General features: G+C 39.7%; 1 protein-coding gene across 1 annotated transcript; it reads left to right on the top strand.

The window, feature by feature from the left end:
- The first annotated feature begins 5,272 nt into the window (after positions 1 to 5,272).
- Positions 5,273 to 15,018, top strand: LOC116506081 (cysteine-rich venom protein TEL1-like). Its single transcript, XM_032213693.1, has 8 exons — positions 5,273 to 5,315; positions 6,700 to 6,758; positions 8,212 to 8,325; positions 12,095 to 12,182; positions 12,798 to 12,946; positions 13,802 to 13,896; positions 14,211 to 14,299; positions 14,891 to 15,018. Exons 2-8 carry the CDS (start codon positions 6,702 to 6,704, stop codon positions 15,016 to 15,018), a joined length of 720 nt encoding a protein of 239 aa, XP_032069584.1. The 5' UTR covers positions 5,273 to 5,315; positions 6,700 to 6,701.
- The last annotated feature ends 3,773 nt before the right edge of the window (positions 15,019 to 18,791 follow it).

Below are 18,791 nucleotides of genomic sequence, written 5' to 3'. Positions count from 1 at the left end.
TTTTCTGGTTTTATGCTTAGTAAAAAAGTCTCGGGTTTCCATTCCATACTTGCCCCAGTTAGCTCTCTTAGCTAGTTTTGAATCCTTCTCCAGTATTTCGTGACCTCTCTGCCCTCGTACTGTTTTGTTGATTGACTATTTTGGATGACTGCTAGTGCTTTTGTGACCATCTCAGCTGCCCTAGCCTCACCCAGAGCAGACTGAAAAGTCAAATCAGGCTTGGCTAATAACTTACATTGTAATCTTAGATCTCTGCGTGGCACGACAATTCCGCGCTCGTCAAAATAGCAGTGATAAAACTGCATCGCTAAAGCCGCGACGTCATCACCACGCGTCATCACCGCTGCGACAACAGCGCAGCCACAGAAGGGCGCTTTAAAACAGTGCAGCGGCAGAAAGCCGATTTAAATTAAGGTAAGGGTTAGGATTAGGTTTAGGGTTAGGTTTAGCGTTAGGTTTAGGGTTAGGGTTAGGGTTAGGTTTAGGGTTAGGTTTAGGGTTAGGTTTAGGGTTAGGTTTAGGGTTAGGTTTAGGGTTAGGTTTAGGGTTAGGTTTAGGGTTAGGTTTAGGGTTAGGTTTAGGGTTAGGTTTAGGGTTAGGTTTAGGGTTAGGGTTAGGTTAGACTGAGTGCTTCGGAAGGCGCGGATTTGCCCTCCGCCCTTATGTCAGCGTGGTAAGGTCGCATTTGCTTTAGCGATTCGGACGGCGTGGATTAGCACTCGAGCTTATGTCTCCGCGGATAAGGGCTTCGCGGTATTGTGGTGGAACCAGATCTCTGATCCCACAGACTAGCCAATCTAATAATGCATCATCCAAATCCTTAAATTCACAGTGCAAGGCAGAGGATCGCAATGCAGCCACATAATGATTGATTGACTCCCCCTCAGCTGATTCCTCTGATAGAAATCATGACGGCATGCAATTTTAGGAGGAGATGGGACATAGTGGCTTTTCATCTTAGTCATGAGCGTATCCCATGGTACAGAATGAATAGAGGTTGGCGCCGTAAGTGTTCTGGCCATATCAAACATCTCGGTGCCACAGTTAGGAAATAGGTACATTTTTGTTTGCCCGAAATGTCAGAGAAATTGTGGGCTCTGAGGAAACATTCAAATCAAATCCTGTATTCAAATATAGGACTTCCACGTTTCTGAATTAGGCTGAACAGGGTGAACACCATGAGAGTAGCCATCTCTGTCAAGGGTAGCTCGATCTGAGGTAATGCCATCTCTCCTTCCCTCAGTCAGTCAGTCGTGCAGCGATCCACGGTATTAAATCATCTGCTCAATAACTTGATCCCACCTTTGTCGCCACTTTGTTATATTTTGAATGCAAGGATCATGTGATCTATTATTGAGGCAAGGGATGGTTAAACTAGAACTTCTATATTGTGTAAGAACCAACAACTTCAACTATCTTCTTAACTAGCACAATTAGAAAAAATTGCCTGTTCCCACTTGACAGCTCCTTTAAATAGGTGGCTGTCAAACAGCCAATCAGTGGTGGGCATCACTCTGGCCTAAATGGCAACCAATCCAGATCGTGATACTCTACATGAATTGCTTCAACTTCTATCCTCCAAACAACATTATAGGGCACTGCAAACCAGAACAATTACTAGACACAAGAACAGATTTTTCCTGAATGCCATCACTCTGCTAAACAACTAATTCCCACAACACTGTCAAACTATTTACTAAGACCGTATTACTATTATTCTTCTCATCCTTCCTATTACCTATCTCCTCCCACTTATGACTATAACCATGTTGATTGAATATTTACAACTTATATTTTTCTGTTTGTTTCCTAGTATGATTTGCTTATTAGTAACCTATGACTATCACTAAGTGTTGTATCTTATGATTCTTGATGAATGTATTTTTCTTTATTTCCTTTTATGTACACTGAGAGCACCAAAAACAAATTCCTTGTGTGTCCAATCACACTTGGCCAATAAAGAACTCTATTCTATTCTATTCTATTCTAGTCTAGTCTAGTCTAGTCTAGTCTAGTCTAGTCTAGTCTAGTCTGTTTAGAACATTCATAAGAGAAATCCCATTACAGCAGTTTAGAAATAACAATGAAATGGCTACGTACATCTCCAGCAGGTGATGCCCCTTCTCAGAATGGGGAAATTTTGTCTGGGTTTTAATGAAAGGAGCCATATGAGAAATACTGATTCTGCCTTTATTTTGATATGATTTTTCAAAAACACTAAGGGCCCCACAATCTATTTCCCTTGCCTTCTCCACTTCCAGCCCTTCTTTGTTTGTTTTTTTTAGCAAGGAAAAACTTGTTTCAGATTTTCTCAGGTTGTCAGAAGAAGCCAAAAAAAAAGTAATTTGGAAGGAAGATGGAATTATTTTAGATTAGCACAATGAGCTTTGCAAATATTTACAAAATATTAGATGTTCAATTTTGTATGACATTTATGTCATTTTTAAGCTTTAAGTAAACCTGCTCTGATTTATAAGCCTTAAGCTTACTTAAAGACCTAAAGAAGGGTGTAGTCTGGATGTTGTAGCATGCCCATGGTGAGAAGGGATGAAAGATATGGTACCATCCTTACAGTGGTATTAAGTTCAAAAGGCACTATGGATATCCAATGGTTAGATATGACAGCAGTTCCAAAGAGTTACAAGTATTTGGGGTCCATATTAGGACAGATGGTTATTGTGAGTATTCTGTGGCTAAATATGGTTGTGATAGTCAAAGTAATACAGGATGTTTGAGAATCAATGGTCCTTGGCCTAAAATTTGACAGAAACACCTTCAAATATCCTTGATTCAATCCTGATAGACGGTCGTAGGTAGCAGGTAGCAGGTAGCAAGTAGAGCTGATTTATGAGCCCTAGGCTTGTAAATGTGGGAAGCCCTGAGAGGTGTCCCTGGTATTTGTGTAGCTATTCTGGTTAGGTATTACGATACCTAAAACCCAGACCTTCTGAAGAGCACCTATTGTAGAAAGTTGCTATAAATCAAGGTTATAATTCTCCATACTACAGTATTATCATATGGAGTTTAGAGTTTAAATGATCACAAAGCCACAGTTGGTATACTTTCAATATTTTTACATTACAGGTGAAACTCGAAAAACATAGTGAATAAGAAAGGCGATTTTGCTATGGTTCCAATGATGCTTTGATGAATAAATATTTAAATATGTAGTCATACTTTTTAATTCAAACTTATTGTGAAACTCAAAAAATTAGAATATCATGCAAAAGTTCATTTATTTCAGTAATGCAACTTAAAAGGTGAAACTAATATATGAGATAGACTCATTACATGCAAAGCAAGATAATTCAAGCTGTGATTTGTCATAATTGTGATGATTATGGCTTACAGGTCATGAAACCCCAAATCCACCATCTCAGAAAATTAGAATATTACATGCAATCAATAAAACAAGGATTGTACATAGAACATATCGGACCTCTGAAAAGTATAAGCATGCATATGTACTCAGTACTTGGTTTGGGCCCCTTTTGCAGCAATTACTTCTTCAATGTGGCATGGCATGGAAGCTATCAGCCTGTGGCACTGCTGAGGTTGTTATGGAAGACCAGGATGCTTCAATAGTGGCCTTCAGCTCTTCTGCATTCTTCGGTCTCATGTCTCTCATCTTTCTTTTGGCAATGCCCCATAGATTCTCTGTGGGGTTCAGGTCAGGCGAGTTTGTTGGCCAATCAAGCATAGTAATCCCACATTCATTGAACCAGGTTTTGGTGCTTTTGGAAGTGTGGGCAGGTGCCAAGCCCTGCTGGAAAATGAAGTCAGCATCCCCATAAAGCTCGTCTGTGGAAGGAAGCATGAAGTGCTCCAAAATATCCTGGTAGATGGCTGCGTTGACCCTGGACTTAATGAAGCATAGTGGACCAACACTAGCAGATGACATGGGTCCCCAAATCAACACAGACTGTGGAAACTTCACACTGGACTTCAAGCATCTTGCAATGTGTGCCTCTCCATTCTTCCTCCATACTCTGGGTCCTTGGTTTCCAAATGAGATGCAAAAGTTGCTCTCATCAGAAAAGAGGACTTTGGACCACTGAGCAAAAGACCAGGTCTGTTTTTCTATAGCCCAGGTAAGATGCTTCTGACGTTGCTTGTTGTTCAGGAGTGGCTTGACAAGAGGAATATGACATTTGAAGCCCATGTCCAGAATCCATCTGTGTGTGGTGGCTCTTGATGCACTGACTCCAGCCTCAGTCCACTCCTCGTGAAAGTCCCCAACACTTTTCCTGACAATCCTCTCCAGGCTGTGATCATTTCTGCTGCTTGTGCACCTTTTTCTTCCACACTTTTCCCTTCCACATAACTTTCTATTAATGTGCATCCAATGTCTTTTGCAATTACCTTTTGAGGCTTTCCCTCCTTATGGAGTGTGTCAATGATGGTTTTCTGTACAACTGTCAGGTCAGTAGTCTTTCCCATGATTGTGATTCCTACTGAACCAGACTGAGAGACCATTTAAAGGCTCAGGAACCCTTTGTAGGTGTTATGGCTTAATTAGCTGATTAGAGTGGGACATTTTGAGCCTAGAACATTGCACCTTTTCACAATATTCTAATTTTCTGAGATGATGGATTTGGGGGTTTCATGAGCTGTAAGCCATAATCATCACAATTATGACAAATCACAGCTTGAACTATCTTGCTTTGCCTGTAACAAGTCTATCTCATATATTAGTTTCACCTTTTAAGTTGCATTACTGAAATAAACGAACTTTTGCATGATATTCTAATTTTTCGAGTTTCACCTATATCTTGAAATCTAAAGAGTTGATAACATTATAAGTAGTCCTTGCTTAACAATCACAATGGACCTCAAATGTTGCTCATTTGTCACTGTGATTAAGCAAACCATGTAGTCATTAAGCAAATCCACCATATCCAATGTATATTTTTTGCCATTTTATGCTGGAAAAAGGCAAAAAAAGTCACAAATCACGGTCACGTGATTGTGAATTACTGTAACTTGACATAAATGTGAGCTGGTTGCCAAGCACTCAAAATACAATTATGTTACCCAGTCATATCTTCAACGATGGGTTGTAACTAACTATTTTTGAGTCCATTGTAATGTCAATCATTAAGGGACTGATTGACAACTGAGAAGAAAAAAAGAACTTGAGCCAAATCCAAACTTCTGTCTTATAAGGCTTAAGGGATATCATTTACTGTTCAGCACTGAGTCACTCTGAATTACAGGAAGCAGTGAAGGTATATAAACCTGGTATTTTCTGTCTGACTTCCACGGTTTTCTGAAAGCAACAAAGAAGTTACCTTCAGATTTATTCAAAACAACAGGTAAGATTTATTATTTTACTGCAACTTGTTTAAATCCATTATTTGTAATTAAGCAAGCTAGGATAATTTTACAGGGGGAAGGCAATTAGTGTTTTTGCAACTTTTACGAAATTGTTTTATTTTGTTCTATTTTTGAAAATATGTTACATCTATTACCATAATAAATTAGGTTTATATTAGCTTAAATAGCATGACTTCTTTTTTTAAAAACCTGACACTGCTGTTTTTTGAGTTTGCCGATGATCCTATTAGGCATTTCTGGGATCTTCCCTTACTAAACTAACATTTCTAAGATTCCCTGGAAAGAGGAAATTAGAATTAAAACTGTTTCAAGGCTACAGATCTTTTTGTGCATTTATATGAATGAAATGCAAATTGAACTCAATGGAACTAACTTCGAAATAAACATTTGTACCACTGGTCTGTAAATGTATACTGCAATGCATAAAACCTCAACTTAATCCTATTCCTTTTTGCTTTTTGGCTTAATAATTTTTCCTAAGAGAAACTGAACTCATAAAATATAGCATTTTTTGTATTTCCTTCTCTCAGATTTTGGCAGTCTGGTTTAGTGCCTCCCAATATTTTATGCATAATGCTAGAGTTCTAACTCAGCAATTTTAATTTTAAAAAAATTATTATTAAATGTATACAGCTGCCCATTCTGCTATCCATTTGAAAGTTCATCTCCGCTTCTTCTGCCTGTAGTTTCTCATTAGATACTACAGCCACGAAAAAGGGCCACAGAAAAGCCAACTCCACATACAGTGGTATCATCACTTCCTAGCACACCTGAGATACTGGGAAGTCAACTAAGTTGATCATATTAATCCAATCTGTTTCTATGCTCTTATGATAAAGGCTGCCAGGCCAAATTCTTGCAATCAGGAACAAATTCTGATTGCATTGCCTGAGGAGCAATCACCATTGCCATATGTGTTAGCCCTGTAGCCTTTGCATCTGTAGATATAGTTGATTTTATCTGATATAAGACAAAAATTGAGAAGCAATATATTCTAAATGAGCTGTTACCAACCTGGGATCCTTCAAACATCTTGTAGATTATAGCCAATAATCACTGATCAGAGTGAATTTTTGATTGGCTTTTATGGAAATGGCTGGGGTGAAAGTTATTTTTTACTGCAGCAAACCAATAAGGGAAAACTTAAGGAACTGTTATGGGTTTATAGATGATTTACATATCCTTAGAATGAACCTTAGAATGCAGGACGCCTATTGGAGTACAAGGGAGTAAAAGAAAAAATACTTAAGAGTTAGAATAAGTTTTGTGGTTTAGGAGATATCTGAACTATTTACAGAAAATTGGCACAAATTCCATTAAGGAGATTAAGCACTGATATATCTTAATATATATATTTTTTAGAAATGATTGTCTTCATCTTGCTAAGTCTTGCTGCAGTGCTGCAACATTCTTTTGGAGATGTAAGTCTAATATTTTGTATCATATATAGCAGATTTAAGATACGCAGTACATAACTTTCTCATGTTACAATTAATACATTAAACTGCCTAATACATGTTGGATTGTTCCATATATGTGATGGTTGGTAGAAATAACCTTTAGGAGCAAGAAGAGGAGATGCAACAGTGAAATAAATCTGAATCCAGACTTTCAAGTCTCTTGCTGTAATATTGAAACCTTGTAATCAAATAGTATTAGCATTCAATACTCTGGTCTAGTCAGAGAAGCTTAGTCAGTCTAACTGTTCATTTTAATTTGTAAATATATTACAGGGCTGAACACAAAGAAAACAAAATCATGCTGAACGGGGCATTCAAATATAATTAAAACAGGCATATTTAATGAAAAGAATCTGACTAATTTTAATTCCTGTGGCCTATAACAGAACTCAAGTCCCAATCCACTGGAATACCCCCACACACACACACACACCTGAGACTTGAGGGATCCCTACCCTTTTAAGCCTTCCAGAGGGCAGTGAAGATCTGGTTCTGCCCCCCCCTCCCCAAGTATTGGGCTCGGATGGGGGTTCAATGAGGCTGATTGGTCTGACACTTGGTGAATAGGACAGCTCTCTTTTATTCCTGTTGAGAGCCACTTAAGATCATTATAGGAGATAGACAGCCATATAAATTCCGTGACCCGTCAAAACCGCGCTCGACTAAGCCGCGCCCGATTAAACCGCGTCGCTGATGTCATCAACAGGGCGACAACAGCCAGCGCGGAGAAAGAAGGGCGCTTTAAATAGTGCTTTGAAAGCAAGCCGATTAAACTTAAGGTAAGGGTTAGGTTTAGGGTTAGCTTTAGGGTTAGCTTTAGGGTTAGGTTAAGGGTTAGGGTTAGGGTTAGGGTTAGGTTAAGGGTTAGGATTAGGTTTAGGGTTATGTTAAGGGTTAGGTTTAGGGTTAGGTTAGGGGTTAGGTTTAGGGTTAGGGTTAGGATTAGGTTTAGGGGGGGTTAGGTTTAGGTTTAGGGGTTAATTTTAGGTTTAGCGTTTACAGCGTGCTTCTGTCTCCGCGCTGTTGTCGCCCTGTTGATGACGTCAGCTACGCGGTTTCGTCAAGCGCGGTTTAGTCGAACGCGGTTTTGTGGTGAAACCATAAATTCTTTATATAAATACATACCACTGCAGTATTCCCATGAAGAATAATGATTAATTCATTTTAACTTGGCTCTGTTATCACCTGCTTCTCATGGCTAGTCTCTTATCCAGTACACAGACAAATGGGGCCACTGTTTCATAGCTAGGGGTCAGAAGAAAGTTGCAGGGAGTAGAATGGTGATAGAAGAAGATAAGGCAATGTCATTCACAAGGACTGGTGCTGAATCCTGAGGCCACTAGCTGCCTGTTCTATTCAAAGTCATACAATTTTAATTGTTTTTATTTTATTTTATTTTGCTTGTTACCTTAAGGTTAATTTTGAATCTGAGTCACCCAGGAGAAAAGAAAAGCAAGATGAGATTGTTAACATGCACAATTCTTTGAGGAGATCAGTGAGTCCAACAGCTAGCAACATGCTAAGAATGGTAAACTAAATATAATTATATTTGTAATAGAGTTTGGAAGTTTAAGTTCCTTACTAGTATAAATATTATATGATTTAATAACTACAATAAGTGAATATATTTATTATTGATTGATTAATTCTGGTTTTTTTGCCAATGTGAATTTAGGTGCATCTATATTTTTGTTTGAATCTATCAGTTATAATACCACAATACCACTCAGGGAAATATATAATGAAAAAATATCATGAAAATATATAATAAAAGTAGGAAATTGAGGGGGAATTAAGCTGAGGGTCTTTGGCAATATCTAGTGCCTCCTCGTAGCTGTATTTTTTTACATTCCAATATTAGCTGTTGTATCTTTAATTGCCATAATCTCAGCAAAGATTAGACTTGCACATTTCACATTATTATTATTATTATTATTGAACATTTATATGCCGCCCTTTTCCCTGAGGGGACTCAGGGCGGCTTACAACAATGAGGGAAGGGAGTGCAAAACAAGACTTAAAAGAAAGAAAGAAAAAAAAAACGTGAGTAAAAAAAAATTAACCATAAAAACACAACATTCACTCAACATTCGGGCAGGGTGAGAATAAATCCTATCCCCAGGCCTGATGGGATAGCCAGATCTTGAGGGCTGTGCGGAAGGCCTGGACTGTGGTGAGGGTGCGGATCTCCACGGGGAGGTTGTTCCATAGCGTCGGAGCTGCAACTGAGAAGGCTCTCCTCCGCGTAGTCGCCAGTCGGCAGTGACTGGCGGATGGAATTCGGAGGAGGCCTACCCTGTGCGATCTGATGGGACGCAGGGAGGTAATTGGCAGGAGGCGGTCTCTCAGATAGCCAGATCCACTACCATGGAGCGCTTTATAGGTGGTAAGTAGGACCTTGAAGTGCACCCGACGATCAACAGGTAGCCAGCGCAGCTCACGGAGGATCGGTGTTATATGGGCGAACCGTGGTGCGCCCATGATCACTCGCGCGGCCGCATTCTGGACTAGCTGAAGTCGCCGGATGCTCTTCAAGGGCAGCCCCATGTAGAGCACATTGCAGTATTCCAGCCTAGAGATCACAAGGGCTCGAGTGACTGTTGTGAGAGCCTCCCGGTTCAGGTAGGGCCGCAACTGGCGCACCAGGCAAACCTGGGTAAATGCCCCCCTGGTCACAGCCGACAAATGGTGGTCAAAACTCAGCTGTGGATCCAGGAGGACTCCCAAGTTGCGGACCCTGTCTGAGGGGTATAAATTTTGCCCCCCCAGCCTGATTGATGGAACGTTAGCCGAATTTTTGGGAGGAAAACACAACAGCCACTCGGTCTTTTCCGGGTTGAGCACCAGTTTGTTAGCTCTCATCCAGTAAATTGCATAAATAAATAAATTGCAATCTCAAGATCCTTTAGTTTGATATAAATCCCATGGAAATCAATAGCCCTTATGTTCTAGCAATTGTACATATAGTAGGTAGATAGCATAGTACAATACCTACAGCATCTCAATTTTCTTTCTTATACATGAAAATCAGTTACAAAATTGCCAGTTACATCCAAGCACTGTGGTTTCAATTGCAATAATAATAATAATAATAATAATAATAATAATAATAATAATAATATAGAAGAAGAGTTGGAAGGGATCTTGGAGGTCTTCTAGTCCACCCCCTGGACCTTGGTAGGAAATCCTACACTGTTCCAGACAAAATGGCTGTCCAGTCTGTTCTTTAAAAATAATAAGACCAGTTTTCTGTACTGTTTTGCACAATATTATTTTTTTCCTTTTATGAAAAAAACTTGATTAGCTTTCATCAAAAGTAAAACCAGTTTTACAAAGTATTTTACCCATTAAAATAGCAATGAATATTGGCAAAGCAAATGGACTAGGTAGATCTTTGATTCACATGGCAGTATCACCGGGAAACAGATTGAAAATACCAATTGGAATGATTTATGTAAATAAATAAATATTATGACATCCATGAAGAAGAAGGAAGGTAATGGGGTAGTCAGAGTGACATAAATGACAGTGTCATGATATATCCCTCAGCTCTTACTACATGCATCACAAAATCCAGGGGATGGTACTGTGTAAATTATCAGAGATCCTGATCATGCAGGAATCATGATAAAATTGGTGATTAGGGAGGAGATAGCTAGTCTTGGGCCCTTAATATTAGGGGGTTCCACATGGGTTGTGCTTCTCCTCTCCTATTTAACATCTAAATGAGATTGCTAGGAGAAGTCATCCGTCGCTATGAGATGAGGTATCATCAATATGTTGATAATATTCAATTCTACAGTTTCTGTCCCTGGCAAATTAAGTGATGCTCTGGATGGGGCACAACTGGCTTCACGTAAATGTGGAAAGACCTAGTGGCTTTAGGTTTTGGGACCCTCCAGTTCTCAGACTATGACTTCTTTGGTGCTGGATGGCATTATACTGCCCCAAACTGATCCTGTGCACAATCTGGGCTTCCTCCTGGACTCACAAATCCTGCTTGAGGGGCAGATGGCAGTTGTGGCTAAGAGAAGCCTTCATACAACTTCATATTGTACACCAGTTGAAGATTCCTAGATCAAGGAGCTCAGTTCACAGTGACTTCACCTTTAAGGTTCTACTGGCATGGGGCTATTGGAGAACCCACCTCTCCCCAATTACAACTTCCTGTATCACCAGATCTAGTAGAGAGGGCACGCTCTGGGTTCCATTTAGGGAGCTGCATTTGGGAGGCCTTAGGCAGTGAGCTTTCCTGGCTCTGATGTACCTACATTGTAAAGTATCCTTCCCACCACCACAAGGCTAGCCTGAGGACACCAAGGAACTGGAAAATTAGTGAGGTGGGTCTATTATTAGCATTCCTTTCCAAATTTATTTTTTGTTATGTTCTATAGTTTTTAATGTTTTTGATAATAATGTTGCTGTTATCGTGAATTACTATTTTTTAAAAAAATTTAAACACCACCAGAGTTTTGTCAGATGGGCAGCTGTTCTGACCCCCCTCTGTCCAGTGATTAATGCTGACACAGGCTTACTGTTAGCCACGCTTTATTCACAGCAATTACTCACAGGCAAGACGTTGGCAGCAACCCAGACTCCCACAGATAAGAGATACAATACACACAAGAGCTTCTCCAGCTTGGTGTCCTGCAAAAGGTCTCCTCCCAAAGTCTCTTCTTATACACTCTCTTGAGAGGAGCCAAGCCACAACCACCTGGGCTTTATTATCTCTTATGAGTCTGTCTCCATAACTGCTGCCTCTGTTTCTCCACCATTCTTTGCCTGACGTCAGGGACAAACTTCCTTTGATCTTCCCCACTGCTCCAGTGCCTCAGGCGCCTCCTGGTGGCCAACCAGCTTCTCTGGTCCCTGCTCAGCAATCTCTGAAATGCGTCATTTTGGTGTGCATGTCCACCACCACGAGGACCATGGTAAACCCCGAAGACAGAGGCAGTTCCGTCAGAAAGTCCATGGACATGGCTCCCCAGGGTCTGCCCGGGGTCAGCAATGGCTGAAGCAGGCCTGGAGAAGCCCACTTAATGGCAATTATCATGGTACACATGGGTTGTCTGCACACATGGGTTGGTTGTCTAAAAGGGTGGGGAGGGAGCCTTACCATCCAGGTCCAACTATTCAAAGGATGTTTTAAAGAATATTGCTGAAACTTCTAAATTCTTAAATACAAGATTTTAAGGAAGTCAAAAGGTAGTAAAAATGATCAGACAAATATGTTCTGCAATTTTAAATTATGTCTCATTCATTGATTGATTGTTGCTGTTGACTTCTGTTCTATTCAGGAATGGTATCCTGAAGCTGCTTCGAATGCAGAACGTTGGGCGTATCAGTGCTTTTATGATCACAGTTCAGAAAATTCAAGAATTCTTGGTAAGTCAATCCAAAGGCATAATAAAACTTTAACTGGTTACCACATTAAATAGCATTTACAATAACATTTGTTCTTCAATAGTAGCAGGAAAAGTAATATTTATGAATCTCTCCCGATTTTTTTCATTTATTTCTTATATTGTACATTACTACATTTATGGCCCACCATCCCCCCAAAATGCTAAAGATATTGTCCTCACCACAGTTGTTTGTAATGGTAGATGCCAAGCCCAAATATGTTCAGAGATTTCCATAGTCAGTGGAGAATTAAACCTGAATCTCCCTAATCTCAATACCACACTATGTATTAACATGGTGATGTCCCCACAAAATAAAGCATCTGGGCTCTAATTTACATCTAAATAAACTATATTATTGTTTTTAAACACTCATCAGAAAACAATTTATTACTACTTTGAACAATTAAAGGTTCTGCAAAAGTATTACAGGATTCTGGTTACAAAATTTTCCTTTCCAATCGTTTATTAATATTTCTGGAAAGATAAGAGATAATGCTCAGCTTTGACCTTTCTGCTGTCCTTTTGCTTCTTTCAAAATATTTGTTCACCTGTGTTTTCTTGCTGTTGCTTTTTTTCCAACCCAACCCACTTTTAGATGGAATAAAATGTGGTGAAAATATATTCATGTCAAGTAATGCCAGGACATGGGCTGAAATGATTCAGTCTTGGTATGATGAAAACAAAAACTTCGTATATGGCGTTGGAGCAAATCCAGCAGGTTCTGTTGTTGGTCATTATACTCAGGTAGTACTTTTTAATATCTTTGCCATATCTATGTTCACCAAGTATAAATCCACAAAAATGAGTGAGATTAAAAAAAGGTAGATTCCCTTAAATTACACTTAAGTCTATGGCTGATCCTGAATCACTAAGCTAGGCCATACCTGGTTGTTATATAGTAAAATCATGGCTTGAAGCTATACAGGAAAATTGAGAAAACATCCCACAAAAAGTTAATAGCAAAACATTTTTCTGTGCTGTGGCAAACAAAACCAAGAAACTGTGTCCTTACAATCACTAAATAATTCCGTAGACCTGAACACAGGAGGATCTTGGCTAAAAGCCATAGTCCCAGTGCATGTTAAGGAAAAGGAAGAAGTAGACTAGGTTAAATGTTGCACTATTTTGTTTTTTAAGTACTGATATGGAGTAAATGAAGGATTGCAAACATACTAAATGTGTTATTTGTTATTCACAAATAGCTGCCCATTCAGATCTTGGCTTTAATGCAGCTGGGAAGGAGGAACTAACTTGCTGGTCATAGCACTTGACACGTAGACTGCTTTGGATGTGGTGAGGCACTTTAGAAAGAGATGGTCTATAAAGTTCAGGATGAAGCAGTTTCGTGTTTTTCATTTTAAATATATGCATTAAAGGACAAAGAAAGCCTTATTTGTTCTAACATTTCTTTGCTTTGGCAAACTTTTATATGAAATGATTGGAGAAGTTCTTTGTACACTCATTGTTATTATGGTATACTGTATATACTGCAACATTCTCATGGGTTTATTTTCTTACATGCTCCTCTAAAGTCCACATTTGTTATCAATATTAAGCTTCTAGCATATTAACCTCTGTGTATATTTTTGTATCTTACAGATAGTTTGGTACAAAAGTTACCGTATTGGTTGTGCTGCTGCCTATTGTCCTTCATATCCCTACAACTACTTCTATGTTTGTCAGTACTGCCCAGCGTATGTATCAACTATGATTTTTATGTTTGTCACATTTATGGCAGGTCTAATTAGAGTAATTCTGATTGTCCTGGGAAAAAATAAGCTTAAATCACATTTTAATCAAATATTATGTGCAATCTTACACCCAAACAAAATATTGGCCATCCTCTGATAGTGGTGCTGTCTGCTCTCTCAAAACGGAAACCAAACCAGAGAGACTAAGACAATGCAACCAAAGTCAATTATCTATTGATACAGCATGGGGTTTTCAGCAATCACAAATATAAGAGTGGTAATATATGACACCATTCTGTTCATCTTTTTCATTCCAGAGGGAACATGGAAGGTTTAACTGCTACTCCATATAAATCAGGGCCATCTTGTGCAGACTGTCCTTCGGCTTGTGACAACGGACTGTGCAGTAAGTTAAAAAGACCAATTATTAAAGCAACATTTGTAAAGGTCATGCCATATCACCCAAGAATAGATTTCATTTGAAGCGATAACCATATCTAGGTAGAATAACTGGCATAATGGAAGATGTCCAGCTATCCAACAAGACAAGTGGATCATTACATACATGAAGCATGCTATTGTGGGATAACCAGACATCTAGAGTTGCCTCGATGGTGCTTCTAGATGCTCCCACACTAGTGGTTGATGAGCCCATGCAATTGAATCAGGATATACGAGTATGTTATCAATCCATTTCATTTTAGGAAGAACTTAAAATCCATACCAGATTTTTGTTCAATTTTATTCAGCACTATTGCTGAAAGTAATAATTCAGCAGCTGCCTACAATTACTTTAATGTATACTCTAAAATAATTACTCTTATAATAGTTTCCTTTTTAAAAATCTTCAGCTTTGAATCCACCACTTTAAAAAAATAAACAGGTTTGATTTTTGAGCTCTAAAATGTTATATACAATTGTAAAAGAGTTCCTAGCAGTTGTACTTTTGGTAATGTCTAACTTTTATTTACATTTCTTCTTTTTTTAAAATTTTCAGCAAATCCTTGCTTACGAGAGAATGCGTTAAGCAACTGCAATGAGTTAAAGGAAAAATATAGCTGCCAGCATGATTTCGTCAGGACAAACTGCCCTGCTACTTGCTTCTGCCAAAATGAAATAATATAGTGGGCCTCCTATTCAATGTTTGTTATTTTTGCCAGAAAAATCTTTAAATCATAGCATCTTTTAGTAATTGCGTGACATTTGATTTCATATATTTTGCATAAGTGTCCTATGAATGTCTAAGGGAAACGTAAGGGGTAGAGGCTAGGGATGAAAACCGTAAGTTCAAATAAGAAAAATCACAGGCCTGGATGACATCAAAAACGGGTCACACTGTAAGCTTGATTATAAGAAGATACTGAAGGCCTGAAAATAAGATCACCAAAATTCTTTGCACTCCAACTATATTGAAGAATTTCTTAAATTCTTTTACCCAAATCTAATCTAGAACTGCTTTGATGACATTCATTCAAATTATATGTCAGGTTTTGGTGTTTTTAATGTTTTAATCAGTTGTGGTTTGTAGTTTGTTATGATTTGATATGATTTTTAATTTTTGATTGGAGCCGCCCAGAGGTGATTTAAAGATGGGCAGCTTTATAAATGTTATAAATAATTAAATAAACAAATAATTAAATGAATTCTGTGGAAGAATGACTGGTCAATGTATTGTGTATATGTATCTATATATGTGTTTGTGTGTGTTTATAATTCGGTGCAACAATCTACCTAAATATTATTAAAAACGTAACTTTCATGAAGTGGTTCAATATCCCTGGTGAGACTCTTAAATCAGACATTCAACCAAAGGCCTACCTTAATGCAGCAAATGTTCTGCATATTTTTTACTACTTAAAACAAGGATTTTTACATTAAAAAACTACCTTGTAATGCAGAGCATAAACATCACAAATTCAATATCAGTTGGGAACAAACGTGAAAAGTAAAATCACCCTGTTGTTAGACTCAGCATCTACTGACAGTGGAGGTAGGTCTATGTCAGTAATGGCAAACCTTTTAGAGATTGTGTGCCAAAGCCCACTTATTTATCACAAAGTGCCAACACGGCAGTGCACACATGCGCACCCACTACCTGCGATGTTCCAGCTGCTCAGTGGAGCATCAGGCAGGCACCATATGCTACACGTGCATGCGCAGATGGCCCGTTTCCTACAAATACAGGAAAGGAATGAGGGCGGGGCCTCCAAAGCACCGTTCCAGTCCAGTGGCTGCTGCTTCCAGCAGGAACCGGTATGCGTGTATCGGGGCGAACCGCCTGCAACCCACCACTGCAACATGGCAATTTAACCTGAATACTGTGGTTTTAGTTTAGAAAAAACAACTCATACATTAACCTCTTTTGTCTTAAAAGAAAAACACAATAACAGAGCTTTCAATGATACAAACAACTTTTGATATTTTCAATTTTGGGCCCATCTTAACCATAATCCAGTCTCCGCTTCTGCAGCTCCAGCTGCTTCAGGATCTTCTCTACTCCCCTTACTTTCTGCCAGGACGAGGAGCCCATCCCCTAGGCTGCCCCTGAGACACCAGAACTCTGGCAAACTCTGTGTTGGGGTGATGGCGCACATGCCCACAGAAAGGGCTCTGAGTTCCCCCCCTCTGGCATGCATGCCATAGGTTCACCACTGGTAGGATTGATGCTAATATCACTTCAGGGGGAATGAGGTTCCAAAGAGCATTTTGTGGAGTGCATTACAATAGTCCATTTGGTCACTATTCAAGAGGTAACAAGGATATGAGTATCTATAAACAGAAACCAGGAATGGGCAAACTGGCACACAACCCAAAGCTGTGCAAAGGTCCTCCTATCGATGACTGCCACCTGATCTTCAACCAAGATTTGTGAGTCCCAGAAGGATCTCCCCTCCCCCACAATTGTGCATCAGGTTTATTTGGGGCACTGCTACCCCTCCATTAGCAAAGATGGTAAAGTCCCAAAAAATTCAGTCTTTCCAAGGTTGAGTTGAAGCTATATACCCAGGCTTTGTGATTGATTGATTGATTGATTGATTGATTGATTTTATTTATATGCTGCCCTTTTCCCCCGAAGGGGACTCAGGGCAGCTTACAACTCAACCAGGGAAGGGGGGTACAAACAAGAATTTAAAACAACATAAAAACAATGCATGATTAAAAACACAACAGTCATACCAATTCGAGACGGGGGCAACAGTTCTTTAGCCCCAGGCCTGTAAGAACAGCCAGGTTTTAAGGGCTTTGCAGAAGGCCTGGAGGGTGGTGAGGGTTCGAATCTCCACGGGGAGTTCATTCCAGAGGGTCGGAGCAGCCACAGAGAATGCTCTCCTCTGGGTAGTCGCCAGTCGACACTGACCGGCGGATGGAATTCGGAGGAGGCCTAATCTGTGGGATCTAATCGGTCTAGTGGAGGTAATTGTGCCTGTGCATGCAAAGTGCGATCGGAGCTGCTGTCCCCTCTATAAATACTGGTGTGTGTGTGTGTGGAGTGCTGGCCTTGTTGCTGTAAGCAGATTGGTTGGCTGTGTTGTGCCTTACATCAAAGGCACCACAGATAAAATCAGCAAAATTCTCCACAAACACAATATCAAGACAGCCTTCGGGACTGACCAAAAAATAGCCAACATCTTAGGAAATCCCAAAGACACAATTCAGCTAGAAAACTAAGGAGTCTATGAAATACCATGCAAAATCTGCCCAGCCACGTACATTGGACAAACTAATAGGAGAATAAATGCACGCGTCGCAGAACACAAGAACACAGTCAGAAAGGAAGAAAAAACTTCTTCCCTCTTCCAGCACCTCAAAGCAACAGGACATGAAATTGATTTTGAAAGAACCAAGTTAATCTCCAAAACTGAACACTTCAACAAGAGAATAATTATGGAAGCCATTGAAATAAGAAACACGCCTACAACATGAATAAACCTGACGATACTTCCCACCTACCAGACATCTGGAAACTATTTTTAAGACAATTCACAATAAATGTATGTATGTAGGTATGCATGCATGCATGCATGTATGTATGTATGTATGTATGTATCACCCTATAGTGAAGACATACTTCCCTAGTTTCATGTAGATGTTAAACAGGAATGGTGAAAGTACAAAACCCTGTGGCACCCGACATAGTAAAGGGACTTTAATTTCCAATCAACACCAACCATTATATGCCCCTTTAAAAGGAAGAGAACCAGCACAATACAGTGCCTACCACTCCTAGTCCACATAGCCATTCCAAAAAGATACCATAGTTGATGGTGTTGAAAGCTGCCAAGAAATTGCAGAGCCAAGATGGATACACTACTCCCATCCAGCTCGAACCAAAGATCATCTGAAAGCACAACCAATACCATTTCTGTCACCTACCCAGGTCTGAATCCTGATTGAAAGGGATCTGCATAATCTACGTAATCTGGGGTTCACTGACTGCTGCATAACCACTTTCTCCACAACAATTCATAAAACAAGGAGATTGGATACTGGACAAAAACAAGGAGAAATATGACTCTAATGAGCAGGTGGCTAAGCTCACAATTATGAAGACCCTGTCCAGGTCCTCAGGCCCAATTGGTTCAAACTGTTTACAGACCAATACTATACCACAGGTATCTCCACTGGACCTGCACCAAGGCTGGAGCTTAACTGGGAATGAATTTGAATTATTTGATTTGCTAGATGCTCTGAAAATTAGACTCCTGTGGTGACGTCATCGTGCTTGGAGCTGAGGAACTGGAGCTCTCCTAACCTCCAACTCTAACTTCTTCATTTGGGCTCATTTCCGAGCGCTGTGGATTCTGAAGGGACCAGCAGATTAAGGGGGAAACTCTGAAGACGCTGGGGTGATAAGGCAAATCCCCCAGCGGGTAGGAGAAATCCACTAAATGGACTAG

This window comes from Thamnophis elegans, chromosome 3, assembly GCF_009769535.1.
Source record: "Thamnophis elegans isolate rThaEle1 chromosome 3, rThaEle1.pri, whole genome shotgun sequence".
NCBI classification, from domain to species: Eukaryota; Metazoa; Chordata; class Lepidosauria; order Squamata; family Colubridae; genus Thamnophis; species Thamnophis elegans.
The sequence above is the reverse complement of the archived record's forward strand: the minus strand, read 5'-3'. Positions and strand labels throughout refer to the sequence as shown.